Source organism: Agelaius tricolor, unplaced genomic scaffold, assembly GCF_023055355.1.
Source record: "Agelaius tricolor isolate 1412-34295 unplaced genomic scaffold, bAgeTri1.0.p SCAF_5, whole genome shotgun sequence".
Classification (NCBI taxonomy): domain Eukaryota; kingdom Metazoa; phylum Chordata; class Aves; order Passeriformes; family Icteridae; genus Agelaius; species Agelaius tricolor.
The window spans coordinates 45,917,693-45,943,286 of NW_027269265.1; the positions used below are offsets into that span (position 1 = coordinate 45,917,693).

General features: G+C 38.4%; 1 protein-coding gene across 9 annotated transcripts in view; it reads left to right on the forward strand.

The window, feature by feature from the left end:
• The window catches only part of AP2A2 (adaptor related protein complex 2 subunit alpha 2), a 44,531-nt gene that overhangs the window by 10,015 nt on the left and 8,922 nt on the right, over nt 1-25,594 (forward strand). For 6 of the 9 annotated variants that reach the window (XM_071427708.1, XM_071427712.1, XM_071427704.1 and 3 more), the window contains exons 2-15: nt 3,601-3,669; nt 10,753-10,895; nt 11,518-11,711; nt 13,610-13,739; nt 14,739-14,840; nt 16,197-16,305; nt 16,875-17,025; nt 17,437-17,605; nt 18,733-18,870; nt 20,118-20,300; nt 20,635-20,732; nt 20,902-21,133; nt 21,915-22,088; nt 23,993-24,156. In XM_071427708.1, coding sequence (XP_071283809.1) covers nt 3,601-3,669; nt 10,753-10,895; nt 11,518-11,711; nt 13,610-13,739; nt 14,739-14,840; nt 16,197-16,305; nt 16,875-17,025; nt 17,437-17,605; nt 18,733-18,870; nt 20,118-20,300; nt 20,635-20,732; nt 20,902-21,133; nt 21,915-22,088; nt 23,993-24,156 — 2,056 coding nt within the window. The remainder of the gene's footprint in view (nt 1-3,600; nt 3,670-10,752; nt 10,896-11,517; nt 11,712-13,609; nt 13,740-14,738; nt 14,841-16,196; nt 16,306-16,874; nt 17,026-17,436; nt 17,606-18,732; nt 18,871-20,117; nt 20,301-20,634; nt 20,733-20,901; nt 21,134-21,914; nt 22,089-23,992; nt 24,157-25,594) is intronic. The other 3 variants (XM_071427710.1, XM_071427714.1, XM_071427705.1) reach the window with 1 other exon arrangement.

Genomic DNA, 25,594 nt, shown 5'->3' on the forward strand with positions numbered 1-25,594 from the left:
TGGAGTTGAGGAAATTTGGGGTTAGATACTTCAGCCTGGTTTTAACTTGTCATTTGTCCTCAGCATTGTGTGATTGCCCTCAGTGGCATTTAACACTTGGTGTGCTAGTGCTGTTCTTTAAAACTACAATTTCAGGCTTGCTTAGGCTTTAATTAGTAATAAGATGAAAACTTAGTTGTTCAATGTTAACTCCAATATATGAGTTAAACTTTTTATCACCTGCTAATTGCTATGCTGTTTATGTTTGGTTATAGTCTGGATGAGATCATATACTGCCTTCAAAATAGAACAGCCTGAAGAAATTATTTGAAAAATACTTTTGTTCATATGCTAAGTGAGATTTAAAATTTGAGGTGATAAACCTTCAGATATGAGTCTGGGTGTTCCTGTCATCTCACTGCTACAGCTGTGTGCATGGGGGTGGGATTTCCATGTTTGTGTTGCTGAGCCTGCAGACTATTTCTACAAAAGGTGCTGACTTCACAGATTCCTGAAGTATTTTAGTCAGGCTTTGCTTAATGCTCTGTTGCTTGCTTAGGACACAAAGAACCCAATTCCTAGCAGTAACTGATAATCTGTGAGTGTAGCAGGTAAATAATGTTGCTTGAAAGGTTTGCCAGGAGGTTTTGGTGGTTTTAAAAAAGTAAAAGATGGCCTTGATTTCATCTTGGAGTAAGAAAAGCTAGCTGATATGTTTCCCTTTCCTCACCCTATTTTTAACATTTTAAAATTGTGATTATTACCACACTTGCTGAGGTTAAAGAAACAATTGCTAATAATTCAAAGTAAATATTGCAGTTCACTTCCCTTACAAACATAGGTTAAAGATACAGAGTAAAGACCTAGTTTCTAAATTTAAAAACTCAGGTTAGCAATGTCCCAGACTGAGCTCTATATTCTCTGCTCTGTTAATGTAAATTAAGTACAAAATCTCCAGACTCTGTGGCTATGTCTTAATGAGATGTGTTCTTCCTATGGTAAAAGGGAAAATAAACGAATAGCTTTAGGAGATTAAATTTTTCATCAGAAGCAGATGTATGGCTGAAAATAAGGGAAGTTCTAACGTCTTTAAAAAGAAATACCTTACAAAATTGAAAATTGGAGTGTTGTTTATTTACATAAACATTTGCACCCTTTGGGAGTATGTTAATGTGGCCCCTGTTCTCAGAGGGTGGGACCCCAGGGCAAACGACTTGCTTCAGTGTAGTAATGAACTCCTAATGCTGGCAAGTGCCCTAGAAGCAAACATTTGAGTATCTCTGCTGTGTGCTCAGGACAAATAATCCAATTAAGACAAATCTAAAATCTATAAAGGAAGACACTTCAGGTCTTAGTTTGTACGACTTGCTGCTCATTTACACAATAAATAATGTTACTGCTTTAAAACCAGCTTTCTTTAGATTGACAAGTTAAATTAGAACAAAACTCGTGTTGCATAATATATTAGTGAAAACTGGTTAGACTTTGTGATTCCAGCAGATGCATCTTTATAAACGGAGGGAACTATACTGTGTTCTCTAGCTTTGTCATTCTAGAAGTTAATTGGAATTTCTAGGTCAAATTAAAACTGTGGACATTATCTTCTGATTTATCTGGAAATCAAGGTGCATACAGATAGCAACTACAGTTTGTTTCAGAACTGGAATTGTAAATGATTGAGCTCTGAAATTGTGGGTTGTTTTTTGTCCTGTGGAGTGCCTGCCAAGGCACCCTGCACTTAAGTCTTTCAAGCAGCAGCCTTTACAAAACACTGCAGTAGAATGGAAAAATTGCATTTGAAGTGAATATGTGGGGTCTGTAGGTATTTTGTTAAAAGGACAAGGCAAACTGAAGTAGTTGCTTCTGTAGTGGGCTTAACATTTCTGTTTGTACAGTGTGCTGTGGCTGCTCTGTGTCTGTTCTCTTGTGGCTGTTGTTAGAGGCAGAGGAATACAAACCTGTTTTCTGCATCTTACGCAAGAGTTGGTTTCAGAAGTGCTAACTTCAGTTTATTTTTTTTGAGTCTAAGTCAAGAAATTACAAAACCTAGATTCATTTGTACTTGGCAAGGGATTCCTTCATACTTTGTTCCTAAACTATCCTAAGGCACTTGTTTCCTTGAGTTATTTAGTCACCTTTTATAGGGCCTGCTGCAAATTCCCCAAAGCAATAGTAAAGGGAGGATTAACAATCCTCGGATGACAGGCTTTTGGACATGCAAATGTAGGGGGATATTTAAATACTGTGAGATGTTTCTGTTGAAGAAAGGGGTGAGATTGGAGGTGCTTTGGAATCCTGCTCACGATCTGCTCTTCAAGCCTCCTCACATCCCCTACTTGCACATTCATAGCTGTAGCTGTGATCCCAGTGGTGTGGGGAAGTGTGTGGTGTGAACACAAGGGCATGTGATCCCCACGACTCATAAGGTTGGACCAATTTGAATCAGGGATAGGACACTTTTACTCATAACCTTGTAGCAAGTATATATGTGATGAAGAGGGAAGGAAGCTGTCATTTTCTGCTGCTAGTTAATGTTTGAGCACTTGAAACTGCTTGAAACTTTTGGGAAATGGACAAAAGTTTTAGACTTGTTGAAATTTTGAATAGGTCTGAATTAACTACAGAACTAAATGGCCAGATCTGCATTGCTGAAGTGTACTTCACTTGCTTCCCTCAAATGGCAGGCAGCTGATCACAATGCTTGAGCTGGCTGTTTTACCCTTCTGTGCTTCTACTCATGTAGGAGACAATGGACCCAGATGTCTGTACAATCTCAGTCACCAAAAGCTAAAATGCTAAAGAGTAATAAGCTGATAAGCTGTTTTAGTTTGGACAGTGCAAATATTGCTTGAATAAGTTTGCATTATCACAATTTAAACTGCAGCTGTTTCTCTGTGTAACTTGAATTGGTACTAGAAATCCCAATATCTATTCTTGAAATCAAAAATTGATATGAAATACTAATGGTGCTGAGAAGCACAGGTCATCTAATAAAGTGTGAATCTTAAATATTTTTGGTTTTCAAATTACTTTCATGAGGTACATTGAAAGTCTGAACTTGTATCCTAACTGTGTGAGGTCTTGAGCCTTTGGACTCCTTGTGAGTTTACTGCGTTTCCTCTTCAGTCTGTTAAGAATATTTTAAAGCTGTTGAACTGTTCCACAGAGAAATAATAAATTGGCTTGTCCTTAAGGTGAGAAATAACCTGAGCTGCTTGTTTATAAGATTGTGCTTAGGAGACTCACTTCTTCAAAGCACTGTCGACTTAGTAATCACATAGGAAGTAAAATTCACTTTTCTCTGGGCAATTTCAGGAAAAACTGGAGCATTTGTGAAAGTCAGTAGCAGTGGCATCTCAGGTTATATGAAAGTGACACTGTCTAAAGTCTGCAAAGCTTCTTGAAACTGGGAGGTCCTTAGAGCTTCTCGAATTCCTGTACAAAGTGATGCTTAAGTTACCCCTGTTTGCCTTTAGTTCCAGTGATGGAAATGGCGAGTTATAACTCCTCCTGTTGTTTGTATGTTCACAAGTGAATGTTTCTGTTTGGGTGAAAAGATGCTTCGGGTGGCAGAGGGATGTCCACAGCATTGTGTCCTGATACGTGTTCTTTTCATTTCAGGCAAAAGTAAAGAGGCAGAAATAAAGAGGATAAATAAAGAACTAGCAAATATTCGGTCAAAATTTAAAGGTAAGTGACTTGATCATACTATACTATATATATTTCCATAAGACTTTCTTTTATGGGGTTTTGCTTTTACATGCTTGGACATCTTTTGTCAACTGCTGACTCAAGCAAAATGCTGAAGCAGTCTGTTAGAATTACTGTTGGAAATGTTCTCTTAACTCTAGAACCTTCTGACAGTCCTGTCATTTTTGGCCATAACAGAAGCAAACTCCCTCCTCTGTCAGAGAATTGGGCTACTGGTCACAAACTATTTCTAATACTTGCCCTCCTAACCATGTGACTACTCAGCTTGTTTGTTTCCAGAAAGCTGTGAGGCTGTGAATAGTTTGAAGTAAGATGGGTGGACATGATTATTTCCAGTAAAACAGCATCTGTTCAAACTTTTCTTCCTTCCTCCCTCTTCAGCCCTGAGCCCTTTATGGACGTAATGGGTTAGGCTGATTTCTAGCAGAATTAAATTAAAATATGTAGTTGCTGAAGCTATACATCTTGACCACAAGCAACAGCAGTACAAATTATTCATATGAAACAAAGGATATGCAGTAACTAATTTAAAGAGGCAGCAATTAACTTTTAAACAACAAAAGATAAAACTCATACTGTTAGCTGTATTCAAGTTGTGTATGTGTTTTCAAAATTTAAATTCTGAGGGGTAGTTGGGATGTTTTTAAATAGAATTATAGCAGTTGTGGCTGTGGCAACTTTTGTTTAAATAGTTCTGGGGCAGTGTGAGTAGTTAGATTAGGTATTGCAATGTGGCGATCATATATGTGCCTTCAGAATCTGCTGGATTTGTAGTAATTCATTTACCACAAATGGCTTAGAGTAGCATATCTGTTTGGAATACTTGGTGTATTAACAACCAACTTTTCCTGAACTTTGTATGATCTGTGGCTATATTTTAAGTAGTATGTCTCTTAAAGGTGTATGAAGACCTTTAGAAACCTGAGTGTCATCAACAGCTTAGAAGGGAAGAGTTAACCACAATGCAAGACACTCAAGAAATTAATTCAAAATGAAAAGCCATCACATGCCTCTTTGTCCACATTTTTTTCTTAGAAAAATAGGTAAAAGTACATAAACAGTTAATTCTTCTCTGCTTACTCATGATCAGGGGAGAAATTATCATAGGAATCTCTGGCTATGTAGAACCATAAATCAGGCAGTGATCAGAGAATAGAGGTGCTTTCAGCATAGTGTCATAACTTTAGCCTGCATACCTTATGTAGCATCCTTTAAGCACTATTTGAATAGTTTTGAATAAAGGTCGGTATATGCTCATTCAGTAGCTTGAGTGGAAGATGGCTATACCTTCTTGTAGCTGATCTTCATTATGGTTTATTACTAAATCTGTATGGATTTTGAGTGGAAAATTTTAATTACCTGAAGACAATAACTTCATGAAGCCTGAGCAAAAACATGTATGTCACAATTTGGAAAAAGTTGTGTTTAGACAACTTGTTGTGTAACTGCTTGAGGCTGTGAGAGTGTCAGGAGCTGATAGCTGTGTTATCTTTCTGCTGCAGGAGTCCCACATGGACTTCATGCTGTGTGGTTCTTCCTTGCAGAAGGGTTATATAAAAATTAAGAGACCTTCATATGCATTTTATTCTTGGTTTAAGTGGTGATTACTCAGTTTAGCCTAGTTTCTTTTGATGCAGCTCTGACCTGAAAATGTTTTTAAATAGTTTGGATTAAGACAAATGTGTAATTGTGAACTTAAGATGAAGTCCCTTGTTAAATAACTGTGGTGAATGCTGGTGCCCTGAGTTACTGGTCCTTCCTGGCCAAAGATGCAGCTTTTGGACTGGCTCCATGGTTGTAATCAGGGAAAGGTTCCAAGAAACAAGACCTTTTGACAGAGAAGTTCTGGTGTGACACTAGTGTAGGAGTCTGGTCTACCTCTGGGCCTTCAGCACACACTGTTGCATTACCTGGATGCTGATCCCATGTAACTTGCAAGCTGTATTCTTACACTGTTGCAGACAGAGCCTCAATATTTCTACCTTTGTTTGAGCATGCAAGTAGCTGTCAGGCCTGATACCTGCCTTATGTTTGGGTAACTTGGTGTTGAAAGTACCCTTGTATTTAACAAGTTGGGATAAGGTTTCACATCTCTGCACAAGCAATACTTTCCTTCAACTGATGGAATTTGTGCTATGGCTTTGGGTTCTGATCCAGCTTTTGTGCACCGAGCTCAGCAGAAATTTAGAATCTCTGTACTTAAGGTGACTGTGTCTCTTGTCTAAGCATGAGGAAGCTCCATTGCTGAGGTCACTGTGTCCTTGACAGTTGCTTTAAATGCTTCTGCATTAACTGAGATAAGAAGAATGTACTAGAGAGAAGCTACACCAGTGTGATAAAGGAGAAGCTGTAGGAGTAGAGTGTGCCAAGATGCTATTCCTTCTGTTTTACACGTTCAGCCTGTAAGCTGATTTTGCTCCCATGCTTGAACCAAACTGGAAGTCTCAGTGTTAGAGCAGTAACTGCTTTGGGAGTGAAAAAATATCCAGTTTTATTAAATTGTTGTGTCACTTTGCTCTCTCAAATCTGAATTTGTGTATTAATGAAGCTGCCCACAAATCTGTAAGCTGTTTCTGCGGTCAGAGGAACTTAGTTCTGTTCCTAATTCAGACTTGTTCTTTTTTTCCTGCTCTGGCATTAGAATTTAGTTTTGTTCTGATTGCTTAGTAGGGTTTGTGTTACAAGAATGGCTGCTAGATTTCAGACATGCTTGTGTATCTTCTTTTCGGCTCATGCAAAAGTACCCCAATGTGACTTGTTTATTGTTGGGTTTTTTCCTTTTTTTTTTCCTTTTACTGACTTGGTTTGTCATATTCGAGCAAATTATCTCTATTTTCCCAAAATACATGGTAACCCTTTGGAGGAAGTTAAGATAAGGCTCTAAATACCTGTTTTAAACTGAAGCTGTGTAACTGTGAACTCAGTAAATTGCTTTCCTGGCAGGCTGTGAAAGCATAGGCTTTATATTTAAGATGGGCCTGCTTAGTCACACTGTCTTCTGATCACGTGTGAAGGCAATCACACAGTAAAATCATAAAGTGTCTTCAGTGTCAAACTGAATTGTTGGAAGTAAAATCAGGCTTCAAATATGACAAGTATCAGTTGTAGGGCTGATCTTTTTTCTGGTGCTAGTAGTATGGTAAATAAATATTAGTTTATGGATTTGTATGGATTGTTTGGCACAGTTATTCAGCGTTTGATGTAGAGGGCTTGGACTGTCACCCCTACAGAAATACGGATCTTGTCTCAAAGTGTAGCTACATTCATAAAAATCAAATTCAGTTCTCTTAGCCTCTAAGCTGGTAGTTGCCTTCTGATACAGTATATCCCTGGATTGCTGCCAACTGCATGAACAGAGGTCAGTGTAGGAAGGAAGCAAAGAAACAGTGTTGTCCATTCTGTTTTGCAAAAGCCATTATTGTGGTTTTAAAAGCTAAGATTTTAAGGCCATGTGAAAGCTAGTGAGATTAGACTTGTCAGGTTTCCTTATCTACCCCCAGTGAACATCTCAAGGACTAAACTGTTTTCCTGACCCCTCTTGCTGGTAGCAGGCTCAGAACAGTGCAGCACACTGGCTTTTAAGTACACTGAGTTAGATTGGAAACCAGGTGCTGTTCTTTAACTTATGTTCCAATCTAGAGCTGGAAGCTGCTGCCTGAGAACCAAAAGGTCTTAAAATACTTGCCTTATTTCTTTTCAGAGGGCTGTGTGGTAGTTATGTATGAGCAAGGAAAACTAAAACTTCTGTGTTCAAATGCTAGTGAGTTGATACACAGAAATTTGGAAATAGTAATTATTTCTTAGTAGTACTCATTGTTAATCAGCTGTTAATAATTTCTTTCTTAGCCAAATAACTAATAAATTTTTCAGGAAAAGCAAGTAGCCTTTGAAATGCCCACTGTGCTGAAAACCTGCTGACATGTATTGTGAATCCTTCCTGTTTCTGCTGACTTGATTTGCAGCACTTGCAAATGTTCCCAAAAGCATTTGAAAATGAGCTGAGTTAAAAGAAATGATTGTGTATTGCAATAAAGATAACAGAACATGTGACATTTCCTTCTGCACTCGTTCGGATGTTTGCTTGGGACTGGGGGAAGCTGTACTATTTTGGCACATACTTAAGCAATGAGACTTGTTAGTAATGTTTAAAATAGAACCTTTAGAACTCTCCATAAATGTGACATGGAAGGGAGTGGAATAGTTAAAATTTCAATAAGAATCAGTAACAGACTTCTTCAAAAGACAGCAGGATTTAGAAAACTACTGTGAGATCTTTGAGTGAAGTACTCTTTTTTTCAAATGGCTCAGATAATTAAATAATAAATTTTTAAAACCCCTGATATTCTGTTATTGCTGGGAACTAGTAAGACTTTGAAGAAGAGCTGTAGAACTCTAACTTGGCCTAGTTTATAAACCTGAGAACTCTCACATTGCCTTCACTTCTGTATACAAGGAACAGGAGCTTTTGAAAGCAGTCAGTGTAGCATTTTTTCTGTCTTTGGAAAAGGTGTTTCAGGTACTGATTTCTCAATATTTTTCTTTGATACCACATGGTGGAGAAGGAAGCTGCTTGTTAGTAGGATGGTGATATGTTTTGTGCTTGATTCCATGGCGTAGCTTCTATCAAAAATTCTTCAAATACCCTGAGATCCAAGGACCTTGCTAATCTGAGCTCTTAAAATACTGGGATCTTGGAAGGATGTAATGTTTTAAATAGCTGGGTCCTAAACCTAAAAAAGGAATTGCTAAACTCTGACAAATAGTTTGTTGTGAAAGTTGATGTGGTTCAAAGTATACATATTTTCATCCCTTATGTTCTTCGTTAAGCAATTGGATTGCAGCATTCTGTACTCCCCTTTCCTTTGTGGTATCACAAAGTCACCACCAGTCATTTGAGAATATAAGAGATTAGATTTAACACTTGTAACCATTTTATATTGCTGATGGATTGTACACTAACAGACAGCTGCAGTTCAACCTCTTGGCCTGCTGAGAATTTGGTCTTGGGGATTGGTTGGGGTGTCTTTACTTGTGGTGACATTGATGTGAAGGCTACTTTCTGATGTCTTTTGGTGTATCTGAATCTCAGAGAAGCAACTCATGCTATTAATGCTATCCAGTAACTATAGTAAGTCCTCAGTAATGTAGAGCTTGACCACTAGAGTTAGACTGACTAAAATGGGTTCAGCTTCTTTAGTGCCCCCTTCTGTGAGTCACAATAGTATCTGCTAATGGCAAGGAGCATCACCTGTTCCTTTCATCCCTCCGTCAGGAGTTAGAGTGGTTTTTGTAAAGACCCACTGGTTTGTTCACTGATTTCTTTTCCTTTTGGATCTCATGTAGATGACCAATTAAAATCAAATCTTAAGAGTTTGTAGAAACTCTTCTTAAGCAGCTGAAAAAATACTAGAAAACTAAAGCTGTCACTGCCTTTCCTGTGTTTTGTTTTTGGGGTTTTTTTCCTTTGCTTCTCCTAAGGAAAGATATGTTTGATCTGCATTTCCCTGCCATGGTGGGATAGGAAGAAGGTTCTGCTCTTGAGTGCCATTTCATTGGGAAAATAGTACAACAGGAAGTATTTATGCAGAATACTCCATTGTTGCTTACACCATAGTTTGGAGGTCACACCAGATAAGCAGACATGGTTGAGTGTCTTCTCTTTCCTCTGGCCATATTGCTTCCAAAGAAGAGGAAAAATATATTTCCCGCTGAAGGTTTCGCTCTGGTTCTTCTGACAGTAATTCCAATGTCTAGGAGAACAAAATTCCCTACATTTGTTTGCTGACTCAGCAGGAAAAGAGCCTTATGGCAGCAAACTGTAAAAGTGGCTTGAAGAAAACATGTCTTTAGACAGCTTTCTGCAGAGCTGGCTGTTGTCAGAGGATGCTCACAGGATCCAGTACAGCAGAATTTCACTGCTATGGGTATCTTCAGTAGTGCTGCCTCCTGTTTAAAGTAAAATGTGACATATATTGGCTTCTGTAGTATGGACCTGAAGACGACTCCTCTTTGCACAATGTAAAAATAGCTTTAAGGTGAAGTTCATGAGAAGGAAGAAGGAGCAACTTCTGTACTATTAAGATTCTTTTTTAACTTCAGATTTATGTAATAGACAGCTGAATATTAAATAAAAAGGCAGCTTAGAGCTTTTATTGGCTAGGGCAATGAGTAAGGGATATCTTATTGAAGCTTTAGTGTATGCAGTGCTGTTCCTGGCTGAGCTTGCCCGTCACCAAGAAATACACATTTGATGTGACAGATCACTTATTCCAGGCCCAGAATGCTGAGGTGAAGGAGCTTATATAGTCTGTTAGGCAGCAGTATATATCAGAGTTTTGCTACCCAGCAGTCAGTCTTGCCTGATTTACTGGATACCCCTTTATTTCCTGATTTGAGGTAGGGAGGGAATGTAACACAGAAAGTGTTATGTTCATAGGTAGCTCTTCCCTTCAGGAAAAGCAATGGTCTCCTGATGAACTGGAAGCTGCACTGCTCCATGTTGCTTCTGCAAGCTTCTAAAATCAGCAGGACTGCAACATATGGCCAAACCTATTTAGAGTGCATTTTTCTTCTGAAACTGGAACACTTGTGAAAACTTTCATTTTACAAAAGCTTTAAAATTCTCATGATACTCTCATTTCATGTATTTCTTCCAGTCTTTGGGATAGACTATTGTCACATGATCTTTGTAAAACAACTTGCTGGGGTTTTTTTTGTTGCTGCCGAGTTCTCAACAGTGGTGAACTTGGAAAAGTACATTAACACTTTTACTGAGATAAAGGTTTGATAATTGGTTTAAGAGGAGAACATGTATGGAAGACATAAATGTTCTTAACTGAAGCGGGAAAATCAAAATGGAGCGAGCATGGATGTGCTGCCTCTTAGTAAGAACATACTCTAAGGACACTGCAGGATAATTCAAGGACTAGATGACAGCATTTTTTCCTGACCATCCTTTCATCACCATCCTTTAGGATATAGATAATGATAGATTAAATTATCACTAAGTAACCAAGGTAAAAGCTCAACATAGACTTAATTGTTTGTTTCCTTGCTTTTCAGGTGACAAGGCTCTGGATGGTTACAGTAAGAAAAAATATGTCTGCAAACTGCTCTTCATCTTTCTGCTGGGGCATGACATTGACTTTGGTCACATGGAAGCTGTAAACCTGCTCAGTTCCAATAGATATACAGAGAAACAAATTGTGAGTAACTTGAGCTCTAAAAAAGATAAACTGGTCTGTCTGATATCCTGCCTCAGCTGTGGAGTCTATAAAGAATTTTGCTTCATTCCCCCTGCCCTGGCTTAAAGCCTTATTTTGGCTCTAGGCATGATTCTGAAATCTAAATACTTTTGTACACAGGGAGTCTTGAACTAGTTGCAAAAAATGTGCATTCTGCATAAAATTATTACTCTTATTAAGAAACTGCCTTGAGTCTTGCATTAAAAGGTGAGTAACCTTTTAATTTTCCAAATGTCTCTTTCCATCTCCATAGGTAAGGCTGTGTTTATCAGGTGCATGTAACTTATTAGTATTTGAATAATAAGCCAAAATCTTGACTGGTCCCCATCCATCTAAAATGATCTTTTGAGTATATGCCAGAATAGACTAAGAAAACACTTAAAAACCAGATAATTAGGGTAACAGTGAACTTACTCAGTTTTGTTTAATTCACTTAATCTTTCTAGCCTTCGCTCTGTCTAAATGCTCATTTCTGCCCATATGGAATTGGAGAGAAGTGTATGTGTCCAAGAAATCATATTTCCTGTTAATGCCCCAATAAATGAAGTCAGCTCAAATAGATTTTCCATGTTGTGACTCACAGGGCTATCTGTTCATCTCCGTGCTGGTGAACTCCAACAGCGAGCTCATCCGCCTGATAAACAATGCCATCAAGAACGACCTGGCCAGCCGCAACCCCACCTTCATGGGCCTTGCTCTGCACTGCATTGCCAATGTGGGCAGCCGGGAGATGGCGGAAGCATTTGCTGGAGAAATTCCCAAAATTCTTGTGGCTGGGTAGGTGGGACATGCCTCTTTCAAATACAACATCTATAAACTTTTCAGCAACTTGGTTCCATTGCAGCACCTTAAGCTTGGGCTCTACAGCCCTGGGCTTGCAGTGATAATGACAGTTCAAATACCTGCAGGTGCTTTCGCTTGCCTGCATGTGGAGTTGCTTGTAGGAGTATAAGACTGGAGTGAAAATTAAGGGGTTAGGTATCTTGAATAGGCTTTTACAGCCTTGTTCTGATCTGATTTTTGTTTTGGATAAATCTGTGGTATTGAATACCCCTGAAATGCATATGTTTTACTTTCCTTACCTCTCCTGATGAAAAATAAATGAACCTAAATAGATGTTTATACTACAAATTTTGTTATAAACTGAAGTTCTTATGTAAATATACTGATCTCATAAGGAACATGATAATAATGATTTGTGAGTTTTCTTACTTGCTCTACTAACCATGTAAAGAGCAATTTGTGTAAAAGGCAAATAGTCACCACCAACTTTCTTACTTTGGTATAGCTGAAAGTTTCTAAACAGACCTGGCAAATGTCTGAAACTATAGTTAAGTCAATGTAAAGTTGGACCAGTGATTGTAGGGCTAATTTATTTTGAAACTTAAAATGTCCAAGTGCAAACAGTGCATTTAAATTCTGGGGATATGAAATGTTTTAGAATATGCATGGATCTTTTTATAACAAGTCTTATACCACATGTCACTTTCTATATTAATGTAAGAACTGTATTCTAAATGTCAGGCCACTGCTATTGCTAGGTGCTGTTCTCCATGTAGCATAGTGGAGACAATACTGCAGTGATGAGTCATGGGGTTTTAATAAGATAGCCTTAAAAAATTCCGAGAATATCACTTGGGGTCACTAATCACAAACAGAGCACAGCACCTTCAGGTCAGTGTTTAAACTTTGAGCTGTGTTTATATTTTCTGAGATCACTCTTCAGGGTCTCATTCTTTCTGCATTTCTAAGATAATAGATATGAAACATGTTTCTGTGCCTGTCCTGTCTAAGTGACCTGGGCAGAATGAGCATTGTCAGTTACATTTGCCAATTCAATGTAGCTCTCTTGGCTTAAATAGAAATCAGAGACAGGGGAGGAATAGGTTTGTGGTTTTTAACTGAGGTGCAACTTGATCTCGTGGAAAACTGATAAATTTATGAAGAATAGCTGGGATGAACTTCTGGGGATATAGAGGTTTCTGAACATTTTACCAAGATTGCACTTTATAAGCTGCCTCTTAAAACTCTTACTGGTAGTGCTCTGTACATTTTATAGCTGTTGTCTGTGCGTCACACAAAATGCTTAATCAACAACTTTGTGAAAAGGAGTTCACTGAACTAGAATAGCTCCTTGCTTGCCACTCTTAAAATAGTCAATTTCTGTGCCAGCAGCAGGGATTGCAAGGTGAATAGATTTGTGGGTTGTGTGCTTGTTGACAGCCACCTTACATTCTAGCTGTAGGTGCTGAAGCTGTTGAGTAGTTCATGATTTCTAGTGACATGCAGGACCTATCAGTAGATCCAGCTTTGGTCATTCATAAGGTAGTATATCTGAACTGTCTGATTTCAGTCAGCCTGGAAGAAGCTTTTTCTTGTGATCAGATGAGATGAACTTTCAATTCTCATAAAAGATATGAAATGTCACTCCACTTTGTAAAGAATCATTATATATGTCTTGTAGCGTCTATAATAGTGAAAACTTGACTAAGTAAACTTACTGGAAAAATTAAGAAGAAGAAATACTTCAGCATAAGAAAACTTCAGTGACTTCTGTTGAAAAGATGCAGCCTGGCCAGGGATGCTGAGTCAGTGTGAGATCTGGCATAAAGCTGTCCTGCAGGTATTGCTGTGCCCTAACCACTGTATTTTAAATCAGTATGTATGTCTTGCAGAGACACTATGGATAGTGTGAAGCAAAGCGCTGCTTTATGCTTGCTGCGTTTATACAGAACTTCTCCTGACCTTGTTCCCATGGGAGACTGGACGTCTCGAGTGGTGCATCTCCTCAATGACCAGCACTTGGTAAATCAGCCTCATTATGCTTCTTGGGCCTAGTGTGTAAAGAGAATGATGTGACTTCTGTTAAATACACAATTTATTTCTTCTGGAGTCTTTCAAGCAAGTGGCTTGCTGTTGTCTTCAGGCTTTGGGAAGAAAATGGAAGAGTTGCCCTTTTTTATTTGCTGTATTTATTAATTTTTAATAAAGCTTTGTTTACCTTTCCACTAGAGATACGAGAATACTATATTAAAGTTCTTCTTTTCCTCTGGCTGTAAATTATTTAATCTTATGCCTTATTACACTAAGTTACATTGCATAGGTGTAATATTAATTGTCCTAGGCCTTTTAAGAATAGATGTGCACTAAAGATTCAAGACTTGATTTGTCATTGCTTAGACTTCCTTGTCATGTGATGTCCATGTCATTCTTACTTTGATGCTTAAAAAACCCTCTTGCTTTAGAAAAGAGACTCTGTTTTTTCCCCCTGTCTAGTTACTTTATGGAAATAAGGTTATTAATACCTGTGCTTCAGCAGTAATGAGTGCTTTAGTCTGCAGTAGTAATATCCAGTGCTTGTGTTATACAAAGCCCTCGCCTCATGTTGGGTTGTAAGAATTCTGTCCTGGATGATCTGCTGCATTGAATTTCTTCTGCTCATGCTTCACTTGTATAGTAAGACACTTTGTGTCCAGGCTTAATTTTAATACAGCTCTCTTATTTTAGATGTACTATCCAAACATGTGACAAAGCTAACACAAAAAATAGCATAAAATGCTCTGCAAGCATGGCAGTATCATGTTGTTGAAAATTCTGTTGGATTCTGCAGGTGTGTAATTAGTCTAGCTGCTAGCCAAATAAGAGGTTTTTTTAATGTAGGGCTTTGTAATGCGGATAAACAATTTTTTTGTGTATTAAAAACCAGTTGAATTGAAGGGTGTTGGTGGGCGACAGGGTCGTAAACTGATCCAAAATTGAACATGGGGTTTTTTTGTGGTTTGGTTTTTTTTTTTTTTCCCCTAGGGTGTGGTTACTGCAGCTACAAGTCTGATCACCACTTTGGCACAGAAGAACCCAGAAGAGTTTAAGACTTCAGTCTCCTTGGCAGTGTCTAGATTAAGCAGAGTGAGTCCAATGATGACCCTGATAATACTTCACTGTTGATTAATTTACTCAGCTTTCTAGATCAGGTTAGCTTCCTATTCAGCTTTCTAGGGTCAGATTAGTTTACTGTACCATGAAATGTGAAGATGATTCAGTGTCACTTCATGTGGGTGCTTCAGGTAACCTCTAAATGCTTGTTGCTTACCAGGACAGAAAGCTGTATTGGCTTGCCCAAACTTTCTTGGTTTAATCCCTGCTGTGCTCCAAGTAGTAATCCTCATTTTGTTGCTGTAATAGCAAAAAATAGTTGGATCAAAGACTGATTCTATAGACTTCACACAAACCCCTCAAAAATACAGACTGTAGCTTTAACTTTATCTAAGCTTCTTACAAGGCTAATTGCCCTCCTATTACTTCTTTTGAGCTGCTGCTAACTTAATAATTGTAGGCATCTGATATTCTGTAAATGATGTAGGGAGTTAAGCAGGAGTGGGGAAGAGTGGGGAGAAATGTCTGTAAGTTAACATTTCTGTACTGGAAAACTGATGTCACTGTTCTGTTTGATTTTGTTTTCCCCCTCCTTTTGGAAGGTGTGCAAGACTAGGGAGGCTACTACTTCACAAATGTGTTTTACACCCAGTTTTATGCAGTTTTATACCCAAATTACTTGTTTACTTTCTTTTCAAATACGAAGATTTTTTTCTAATACTTAAAAGCAAGGGAATGCTAAGGGAAGTGAAAGGCTGTTCTGTAATAGAGCAGTAAGAATTAGGTACAATTATTTTGAGCAAAGCTAGTGCCAAAGTTATGGTTACCCTAGAATAAAAGGGGTAAAATAAATCTACGAAGAGGGGCAATCTAATCTAATCCTTACCACATTTCATTATGTATATAAACCTCTTCTGTGAATGCTATCTCTTTTTTGCTTTGCTGTATGGATGTTACTGAAGGTGTTAGTTGATCCTTCTGCTTTAGGTCAGTCATAGCATCTTGTACTTGAATTGCAGGCTCACCTGTCAGCAACCACCAGGCTGTTGGCTGAATCTGTGAATTGCTAGAACTGAGAAAGTCAAACTTTGGTTAAACATTTTGATGTTACAAGATGGTTGTCTTCATTCTTTAAAAATGCAAGTAGGCTTTCAGAAGAGACTTTCTAGACTACTGTATCTACAGAACTGGATTTCCATTACCAGCATTTACTGTGGTGTACTCATAGTATGACAGCTTGCACCTAATTAATCTACTGAACTAGACATTGCTAGTGACACAGTTTTTTTAAGCTTCTGTCAGAGGTGACCTACAGTCTTCTTTGAGTCTTTTTGAAGCTTGTGAATCAATTAACTTCAGCAGCTGACTTGCTGGCTGTTTGTTTTACAGATTGTAACTTCTGCATCAACAGACCTTCAGGACTACACATACTACTTTGTTCCTGCTCCCTGGCTATCTGTGAAACTTCTGAGGCTGTTACAGTGCTATCCACCTCCAGGTAATGCACACATCACAGCACTGGTCATCTCTCTTACACAGTACACTGGCTCCAAAGAGCTACTGCACTGCAGTGTTGCCATAGCTTGGAGTGCAAGCACATTGTCTTAAGGCAAAGATACTGAAGTTTGTACTCCTGAATGTTTCTGGTAGCTCTAAGCTAATTGGCCTTTTGAGTTATGTTGTGTTTAATTTTAACAAAATGTCTAACCAGTGTGCTGTTTCTGGTAGCTCTAAGCTAATTGGCCTTTTGAGTTGTGTTTAATTTTAACAAAATGTCTAACCAGTGTGCATCTTACAAATCACTGGCAGCTGCCATTTTAAACATTCATTAATACTATCAACTGTATTAAAGCCTCCAAGTAGTTGTAGTACAGATTGTTTGGCTTTTGTTCTCACCCAAATAGAACTGTGGCTTGGAATTCTTTTCCCAAGTGTGTGTTGGGGAGTTTAAATGTTTTTAATGTCTCAGAATAATTTAGTTAATTTGGATTTAGCCAGGGGAAAACCTAAGGTGGGGATTAGGGTTTAGAGCAAAGCGAAGTTGTCCAACGGCTCGTTGTTCTCCAGAAGACCCTGCGGTACGTGGCCGTCTGACAGAATGCCTCGAAACCATCCTCAACAAAGCACAGGAGCCACCAAAGTCAAAGAAGGTTCAACACTCGAATGCGAAGAATGCTGTCCTGTTTGAGGCAATAAGCTTAATTATACATCATGACAGGTGAGCTGGGACAACACTTCTATTATCAGAGAGGCTTTTAAAGTGAAAATATGGGGCTATATCTTGAACAGTTAATCAGATTTTAATGGGGGAGGGAGTGAAGGGGAAAACAACACAAAGTTGCTTGCTAGATTGGAACACAACCACAGCAATGTAACTGAACAGTCTTAATGAGCTGTGTAGCTTTGGGTTTTGCTGCTTGTTTATTTGATGTTTTGTATTGACCCCACTGCTCTAATCCAACAGAGATTATTTGCTCACAGTATCTGAATTTGCATTTCACTAGCAAAGCATTCTAGCAGACACTTTGAAGCATTTTAAGAAATCTCCACTGCAGAAATAGTATTCTGAATTGAGTGTTCTCAAACCTGTTGCTTTTAACCCTTTCACTTTCTCTCCTGTTCTGTGCAGTGAGCCAAACCTGCTAGTCCGTGCCTGTAACCAGCTAGGTCAGTTCTTGCAGCACCGAGAAACTAATTTGCGTTACCTAGCACTGGAAAGCATGTGCACGCTTGCCAGCTCTGAATTCTCACATGAGGCTGTGAAAACACACATAGAAACAGTTATCAATGCATTGAAGGTAAATATTGAAGTGTGTGGTTTGGTTTTGAGTGTTGTCTTCTCCCTTCCCTCAGTGCCCTCTCCCCCACTGTCCCAAGCTCCCTGTCCCCAGTTAAGTTCATAATACCTAATAATCAAATGAGTTATTCTTTGAAGTCTACCTCAGTTTACCTCAATCCAGAAAAGTCTTGCTGTGCTGGCAATCACAATGATCAGCTTTTGTTGATTTTTGCACCTTGCCAGTAAATCTGATACCTGGAGCTGTGTCCCCTGTAACACTGGTATCTGCTCAAGTGTAGGCTGAAGATGAATAATTGTTTAAAGATGTGGAATTTCAAAATTGAGAATGCTGAGAAAACAGTTTTATTACTATCTTGGTGGTACTGCACACATTTCCTTTGCTGTAATAGCTTATGGGGAGTGGTAGAGCAGATCAGCTTGCACTAGAATTGTAAAGACCAGAAAGAAACCAGAAAGACACAATCCCAGGCCATGTTTATGTGACAAAGCAGAAGTCAAAAGAGTAAGACTGATTTGCATGTACATTTACTTGCATACTTGGATGTTTAAATGCTTTATTTTCTTCCAAGTTTGTGCTGTAGCATATTTATACATTTGTCTAAGTTCAAAATATGTATATATATTTCTAGCTGGACTTCAGTTGTTACAAGGCATGCCTGACACTAAACCTGAGGTAACAATTAAGAATTTCAGCCAGTTATGAATGCATTTATGGCCACTGGTACCAGTTACTCAGTGCATAGTTGACCACAAATTCACCCACCCTACTCTGCGTAATACTCAAATGTTCTGTACAAACTCCTCCATTCTTTTAGCACCTGCACAGATTTGAATAAGTATGCTACAGAAACAGAACCTGATTATTTGAATTTTTGGATAGTATTTAAAAGCAGGGAGCTGTCTGAGTCTCCACTGAGCTTTTCCTAGGTGACTGAAAGTGAGAAATAAGAAACTCACAGCTAATATAAAGGGTATATCTGAGTTCATTCTGCATCTGAAAAATTATGCAAATTCATTTGTTTTAAATTTCACTGTGTATTATACTAAGTTTCATCTCTTAAGTTGCATGTACTTTCCAAACAAAGATGAAATCATCTTGACCTTTGACTCTGTGTCTTTTTGCAGACTGAGAGAGATGTGAGTGTACGACAAAGAGCTGTAGATCTCCTGTATGCAATGTGTGACCGAAGCAATGCCCAGCAGATTGTGGCTGAAATGCTCAATTACCTGGAGACTGCTGATTATTCCATTAGAGAAGAAATTGTAAGCTATTGGTGTTTTTCTTAAATATTTGTTTTGTAGCTGGATTTGGTACCATAAGTATCATTTATTGATTAGGATGCTGCATAGTCTGTGATAGAGATTACTTTTCATGGTGGCTTAAAAAAAAAACAAACTAGAGAAAACTACTAAAACAAACAAGCAAAAACCTCCTAACTTTGTAGTCTAACAGCAAAGAATTTAGGTTCAACTAATCCAGGGGGCAGGGAGGAACCTTGGAAACTTAATTTTAAAAGCTGATCTTGGTCTCAGGACAGTGTATATAGAAAGCAAAATGAATTTTATATGTGAGCTACCAACACATTCTCTACATCTGAGGGTTAGGTCCTACTCTAGCCAGTTGTCTAGTAGCTTCAAAAATTAGTGGTGAATGCTTATTTGTAGGTAGAACTTCGTATGCTCTGAGAATGTTCAGTCTAAGGGTTCCCAAAACCAATACCTTCTAATCAGCTAAGAGGCCTTATATTTATCCCCTTCTTACCAGTAGAATAAAAGTTGAAATACTCAACTTCCAACCTTTTTAGGATGGTAAAAAAACTTACTTGTACTTACAGTAGTTATTTAGCTTAGGTGCTGAAGTCTCTTGGTTGGAGAAGTGAATGTGGAATATACTCTTTGTTGATTTACCTCTTGTGCTGTCTGGTTGCTGTTGGCAATGTCCCCTGACTTGGCAGATAATGAGAATTTCATTCTGTTCCCTTATACTGATCTGTTCTTTTAAAAGTAGTAAATGCAACTGATAATAAATTTTTTGGAGTCTCCCCTGAAGCTGATTGTTGCTTCAGGATGCAGAAATCTGAGTATGACCTGAAAAAGTCAGCTGTGCTTGGGTGACTCTGTTTGCCTCTGCTATCTTGAGTTTGCTTTTGCCTTTTTTTGAGAGGTTTCCAATTTCCTATTTGATCCTTTCTCAGTGGTAGTTTAGATGGTGTTTTTATAGCAAACAAAAAAATGTTCTGTAAATTGCTCTTGATCACTTAGGTACACAATTGGAAAGTCACAAAGATACGACATATTTGAATACATTATGGGGAAAGCAATATGTGCCTGGCAACTGCTGTATTCTGGCACAGCATTTCAATGTTCACCTTTCACCTTGGCTGTGGGAACAGGTGAACAAGCTCATGTGTCTGAAACTGAGGCTCCTGGGCCATTGTGGGGCATCACCAGGTGTATCCAGCTCGTAGTAAGAGCTAGTCAACTTTCTGTGTTCTGTTTTGTGTGCTCAGGTTCTGAAGGTTGCAATTCTAGCTGAGAAGTATGCAGTGGATTACACCTGGTACGTGGATACAATCCTGAATCTGATTCGCATTGCTGGTGACTATGTCAGTGAAGAAGTGTGGTACCGAGTTATTCAGATTGTCATCAACAGGGATGATGTGCAAGGATATGCAGCAAAGACTGTGTTCGAGGTGAGAGTCACTGTTTTCAATTCCCTTTCAAAATGAGCTAAGAATTAAGGAAGCAGCACATGACATAACAGGGGAAACTTAAGGAGCTCTATCTGTTATCAAAAGTCCACAGTACTGCTAGATGGGCCTAAGAATGCTCTAAATCAAGTAATACTCACATTAGAGTCTTCTGTGAAATCATATCACCCATGATGTTTTTGTCATAAGTACTCTGTAGTGCCTAGATCCACAGTCTGCTCTTGCAGGAAAGTAGATGAGAAGCCTGGGAATGGAAGTGACAGAAAAGATGGGGTTTTTTGTACATTGCATATCAATGATTTCTAATGTGTTACAGGCCCTTCAAGCTCCAGCATGCCATGAGAATCTTGTAAAAGTAGGTGGCTACATCTTGGGAGAATTTGGAAATCTGATAGCAGGTGATCCAAGATCAAGGTAAAACACCTTCTAAAATACTGAATTGAAGTAGTAATGCTTTTTGTAAAGAATTTAATTCCTAGCATTCCTAAAGGCTAGTTAAAAATCATTCAGCTCTTGTTAATAATGCAATAATAAGGATTATCATATCTACAAACACTGAACACATTTTTTTCCTTCTTTTAAGTCCCCTCATCCAGTTCAACTTGCTACATTCCAAGTTTCATCTGTGTAGTGTTCCTACTCGAGCTCTGCTTCTGTCTACCTACATCAAGTTTGTGAACCTGTTTCCAGAAATCAAAACTACAATTCAAGATGTGCTGCGCAGTGACAGTCAGCTAAAGAATGCTGATGTTGAGCTGCAGCAAAGAGCTGTTGAGTATTTGAGGCTCAGTACTATTGCTAGTACTGATATATTGGTAGGTATAGAGGTTTATTTTCTTAATTATGCAGTACTCTATCAGCAAGTTAAACTCAACTAAACCTTACCTGATTGCTCAGAAATCTCAGGATTACAATATGGATGCTGGTTCTTTTAGTCTTCTTAATTCTCTTGTAGTCATCTTTAATTTAGAGCTAAATTCCAAGTTGTTACTGCTGTAGTGGGACATATGACCATTAAGACATGTTAATCTGGAGCAGAGAAGCCAGGGAAAGCTGGCACAATAGAGGCTCCTAATTAAAAGGCTGGGGCTTTCTTTTGAGGACTTGATGGTGGGCAGGAGAAGTGTAATTTTTTGTCTCTTGAAGTTCAGTGATTTAACCTGGTGCTCTCAGGTCTGAGCAGGGCATGGCACATTTGGGTTTGACATCTAATAAATGCTTAGGTCTGGGTAGAAACTTGAGTATTCTCTGTGGTTTAAGTCTAGGTCTACTTGATTTAAGGACCCTTAAGTCTACTATGATCTAATTATTTAAATTTTCTTTTTTTAAATTTATTATCACTGTTTCAGAGAAGTGATACGCTCCTGTTTTCTTAACCAAGTGCTTTGGAAGGACTTCAGAAAGTTTTAAAGCATTTTTTCTTTCAAAAAAGCGATCAATCCCTCACTACAGTAAACTGCATAATAATTTTCTGTGCGGGTAACTACTTCTGCTTTTGCTTTATGCAGTCTATAAGGGTGTGTCTCTTCAAAGACTCAGAAGCTTGTTTGGATTTTTCTCTGAAGTTTAACTAATACTTTTTTATTCTATGGTAAGGCTACAGTGTTGGAAGAAATGCCTCCCTTTCCAGAGAGGGAATCTTCCATTTTGGCTAAACTGAAGAAGAAGAAAGGCCCAGGCACAGTTACTGACCTGGAAGAGATCAAAAAGGAGAGGAGCTCTGATATGAATGGAAGTGCTGAACCTGCCTCTGTCAATGCCAGTGTTGTTGTGAGTTTAAAAGCTATTATTTCACTAATTTAGATGGTGTGCACGTGAGAAAAGACTGGTTTCATAAAGTGGCTTTTTGGGGATTTAAAACCTCCCATCTGAAACTTAAGGCTGTGGGTGTTTGCTGTAAGCAGGGGACGTACAGCTGCTTTCCTCTCACTGCATGGTTGGATGCAGTTTTCCTTTGGAAATCTTATGTAAGTGGGGACGAAGTGTCTGCAGCCTAAAAAACTCCCTTTTATATTGTTATTTGAAAAATGTCGCTGTTACTTTTAGAGATGTGAATTTCCTTGTTGATGAAATTGCACTGAGGGTGGGTTTATAAAATTAACATATTTAAAAGGAGTTAACTTGAATTTCAGAGTATCAGCTGTTTTTTCTGCTTTGTCTAACATGTTGTTTTGCATCTTGTTTTGGGCTATTGTTTTTAATAGAAGTGGACAACACTTACCTTCACTGGGATGTTCTTAAATCAATATAAAGTTGTTACTTTTTATTTGACAGTCCTATTTGAGTTCTGTTATGTTTGACAAGTCCACATGATTTTTCCTTCTGAGCTGAAACTTCTCATTTTATTGTCAGTTAAAGCTGGTAGGATCAATTTTTCCCATAATGTAATATTTCTTTCTGGTTTTAATGCTGAGAATAACTTGTAATTAGATTTAAGATGCCGTAGAAGATTACCTAGAGAAGGAAATACTGTAGCATGCTCCCTGCGCAGTTTGTTATAGCATAATAATTTACTTCTTAGTCACTGCAGTGTATAAGAGTAGCTACTCCAAGTGCAACACTTTTGACTGGACAGAAATCTCTTTCCAGCAGAAAAGTTGCAAAATTTTGTTTGAATGCCAAATTGAAGTGACTGGCAGTTAATACTGCATTGTGCTTTACGAGCTTCACGTAATGGGTTGCAGCCATGTAACAAACTGCACAGTGTTACCTTCACCAGCGGCTTTATCTCGTTTGGATTGCAAAAATGTTAAGAAATTTGAGGTCCAAACTTTTAGTTGGTCCTAGTGATTGGCTGTTTAAAGTCTTTTGCCAGTCTTTCATTATACTGTATGGAGTAAATGATAACTTGGAGTAAATGATAACTTGGAGTTGGCTTACAAAAACAAGATTTCAGATTCATCCAAGTACATCTCATGACTCATCCTCAGATTATCTGGCATAGTGGAAGCTGCTAATGTCTAATACATGGCCATTTTGATTAACAGTCTGTGCTTTGTACTTGCATGCGACTTGGGCAGATATATGCAGCCTCTGTTGCATGATTCTGTGTCCTGGCTGCTTGATTTGTTCTATTTGAGGAAAAAACACTTTAAACATCTTGTCTCTTCCTCTAGTGTTTGCAGCTTGAACTGGCTACAGGCTCTGCTATTTTTGCTGGTTGGGTTTGCATTCTTTCTAAGATTTGCTAGGCTTCAGAAACCCAGGATTAAACTGACAGTCACTTTTAAAGATGCTGTGATGACCTGTGATTTAGCTTTGTGTAAAAGCCACTTGCTTTCTTGATGGATTCTTCATAAATGAAAAGCAACATGGGAATTTTATTCCCTACAGTACTTACTTTCCCTTGAAACTAATGGGAAAAGAGAAGGGGGGAAAAACTCTCATCTTTGTCATTTTTCTGATTTTAGACAGATGAATTTTGGTTTTGCTTTTATTTAACAGTTAGATGGACTAACTCTCTTCAAAGGAAAAAAAGAAAACCATACCTGTAAATGACCTTAAGCTGAAATTCAGCGTGGCAGCTGCTGCATTTGTGAACCTTATTACATCCATTCAAACCTGGATTTGGGGTGGGGAGAGGCACTGTGCCATAGCGTAGTTGTCTGTGCAAACGAGACAGCTTTGTTGTAGTTTTGTTGCAGTGTAACACCGGAGTGTCTTGTCTTCCTTAGTCTACTCCTTCTCCATCGGCGGATCTGCTGGGTCTGGGTGCTGCCCCTGTCACCAATTCAGCTCCCCCACCTTCCTCTAGTGGTAGCCTGCTCGTGGATGTATTTTCAGATTCAGCTTCTGCAGTTGCACCTCTTGCTCCTGGTTCTGATGACAACTTTGCGAGGTAATTAAGTCGCCCTGAAAGGAATTTGAAGGAGAATTTGTCTGTTGAAACAGGATTGAAGGAAAAGCACACATAACTTTTGGTTTTGTTCCAGCATATTAAGTGCATTCCTGGGTGGTAGTTTTGCAGCAAGAGAGGTGTTCTTGGACACTCTGCTGGATGTGCTGTCTTTATTGAATATCTCTTGTAATGGAAAAACTGAGTCTGTACTACTCAACCTGAGGATATTTGCCACACAGTAGTGTCTGGTTTTCATGCTGGTTTTGTTTCTTTGTTAAATTAAGCTGCTTGTGCATCTCCATACATCTTGAATTGGGGGTTATCTGTCCTGATATGAATACATTTATTCTTATTTTCTCTTTATAAAGTATTCTTGTCTCTCCACTTACGGCAAGCTGCTACTGAAACAGTGAGATGGATTGTATCCAGGATACTGCTTCCCATATTTTAATGCTACACTTCAATTGTTCTACTGTCTGACAAAGGGGTGTGAAAAGGGGGATAAAGAACAATTGGTTTTCTTTTTTTTAAAGGGGATTTGATACTACAAATACATTAGTAAGTGTAGTGTAGGTACAATATGTTATTAACCCCATTATTATTAAAAGTCCCTGTGGCTACTCTCATATGTTATTTAGCTAAATTCTTGGGAATGAACGGCATAAAATCACAGAATGTCTTTAAAATCAGTTGTCTTACTGGATAAGAATGTATTACTGTTGTCAAGGACCAAATTTTGAATGTTGGCACAACAAATTTTCAATGCGTCTTAATATAAAAGACATAATTAGGGAAACTGATCTGCCTGGATCATTGGCACTTTCATGAAAATTTTATATCAGGCAATGCATTGCTGCAGGTTTGCAGTGATTAATACTTGATCCTGTGTTTCTGCTGGAAGGCCTGAAATGATACTTGATCATACAACACAAAACCAGGGCTTTAGGAAGCTACACAAGCTTGTTCATGCCTTTTTTTTTTTTTTTTTTTTTTTTAAGCGGGTACAAAGAGGAACCAATGCTAGTAGTTTCATAAGCAAATGTTACATAAAAAGAGTTTTCTCTCTCTGCAGAAGAAAGTGTAGCAATTGCCCAACTCCTTGGTCTGTCTGTAGATTATTAAATGCTTCTCTAATGATACTGAGAAGTTGCTGTTTACAGTTTCCTGCCTTTTCTTAGTGCTCTTGTCACTTTTGTTTCTAATCTGTTGCTTGGGTAAGTCATTCTCTGTGTGCCTGTGTACTCTTGCCTATGCTTAATACTTGTGTGTTTTTAGGTACTGATTGTGCACCTGTAATTAGAAGGGTGCCTAAGGTTGATGAGGCCTCTGCTTTTAAGCGCATCTTTGTAGTAGTCAATATGCAGCTTACCTTTTTGATTTTGAACTTAAACACTTTTGCTGTCACAGTTAAACACCTGAAAGGACTTGGTTCTGTAAG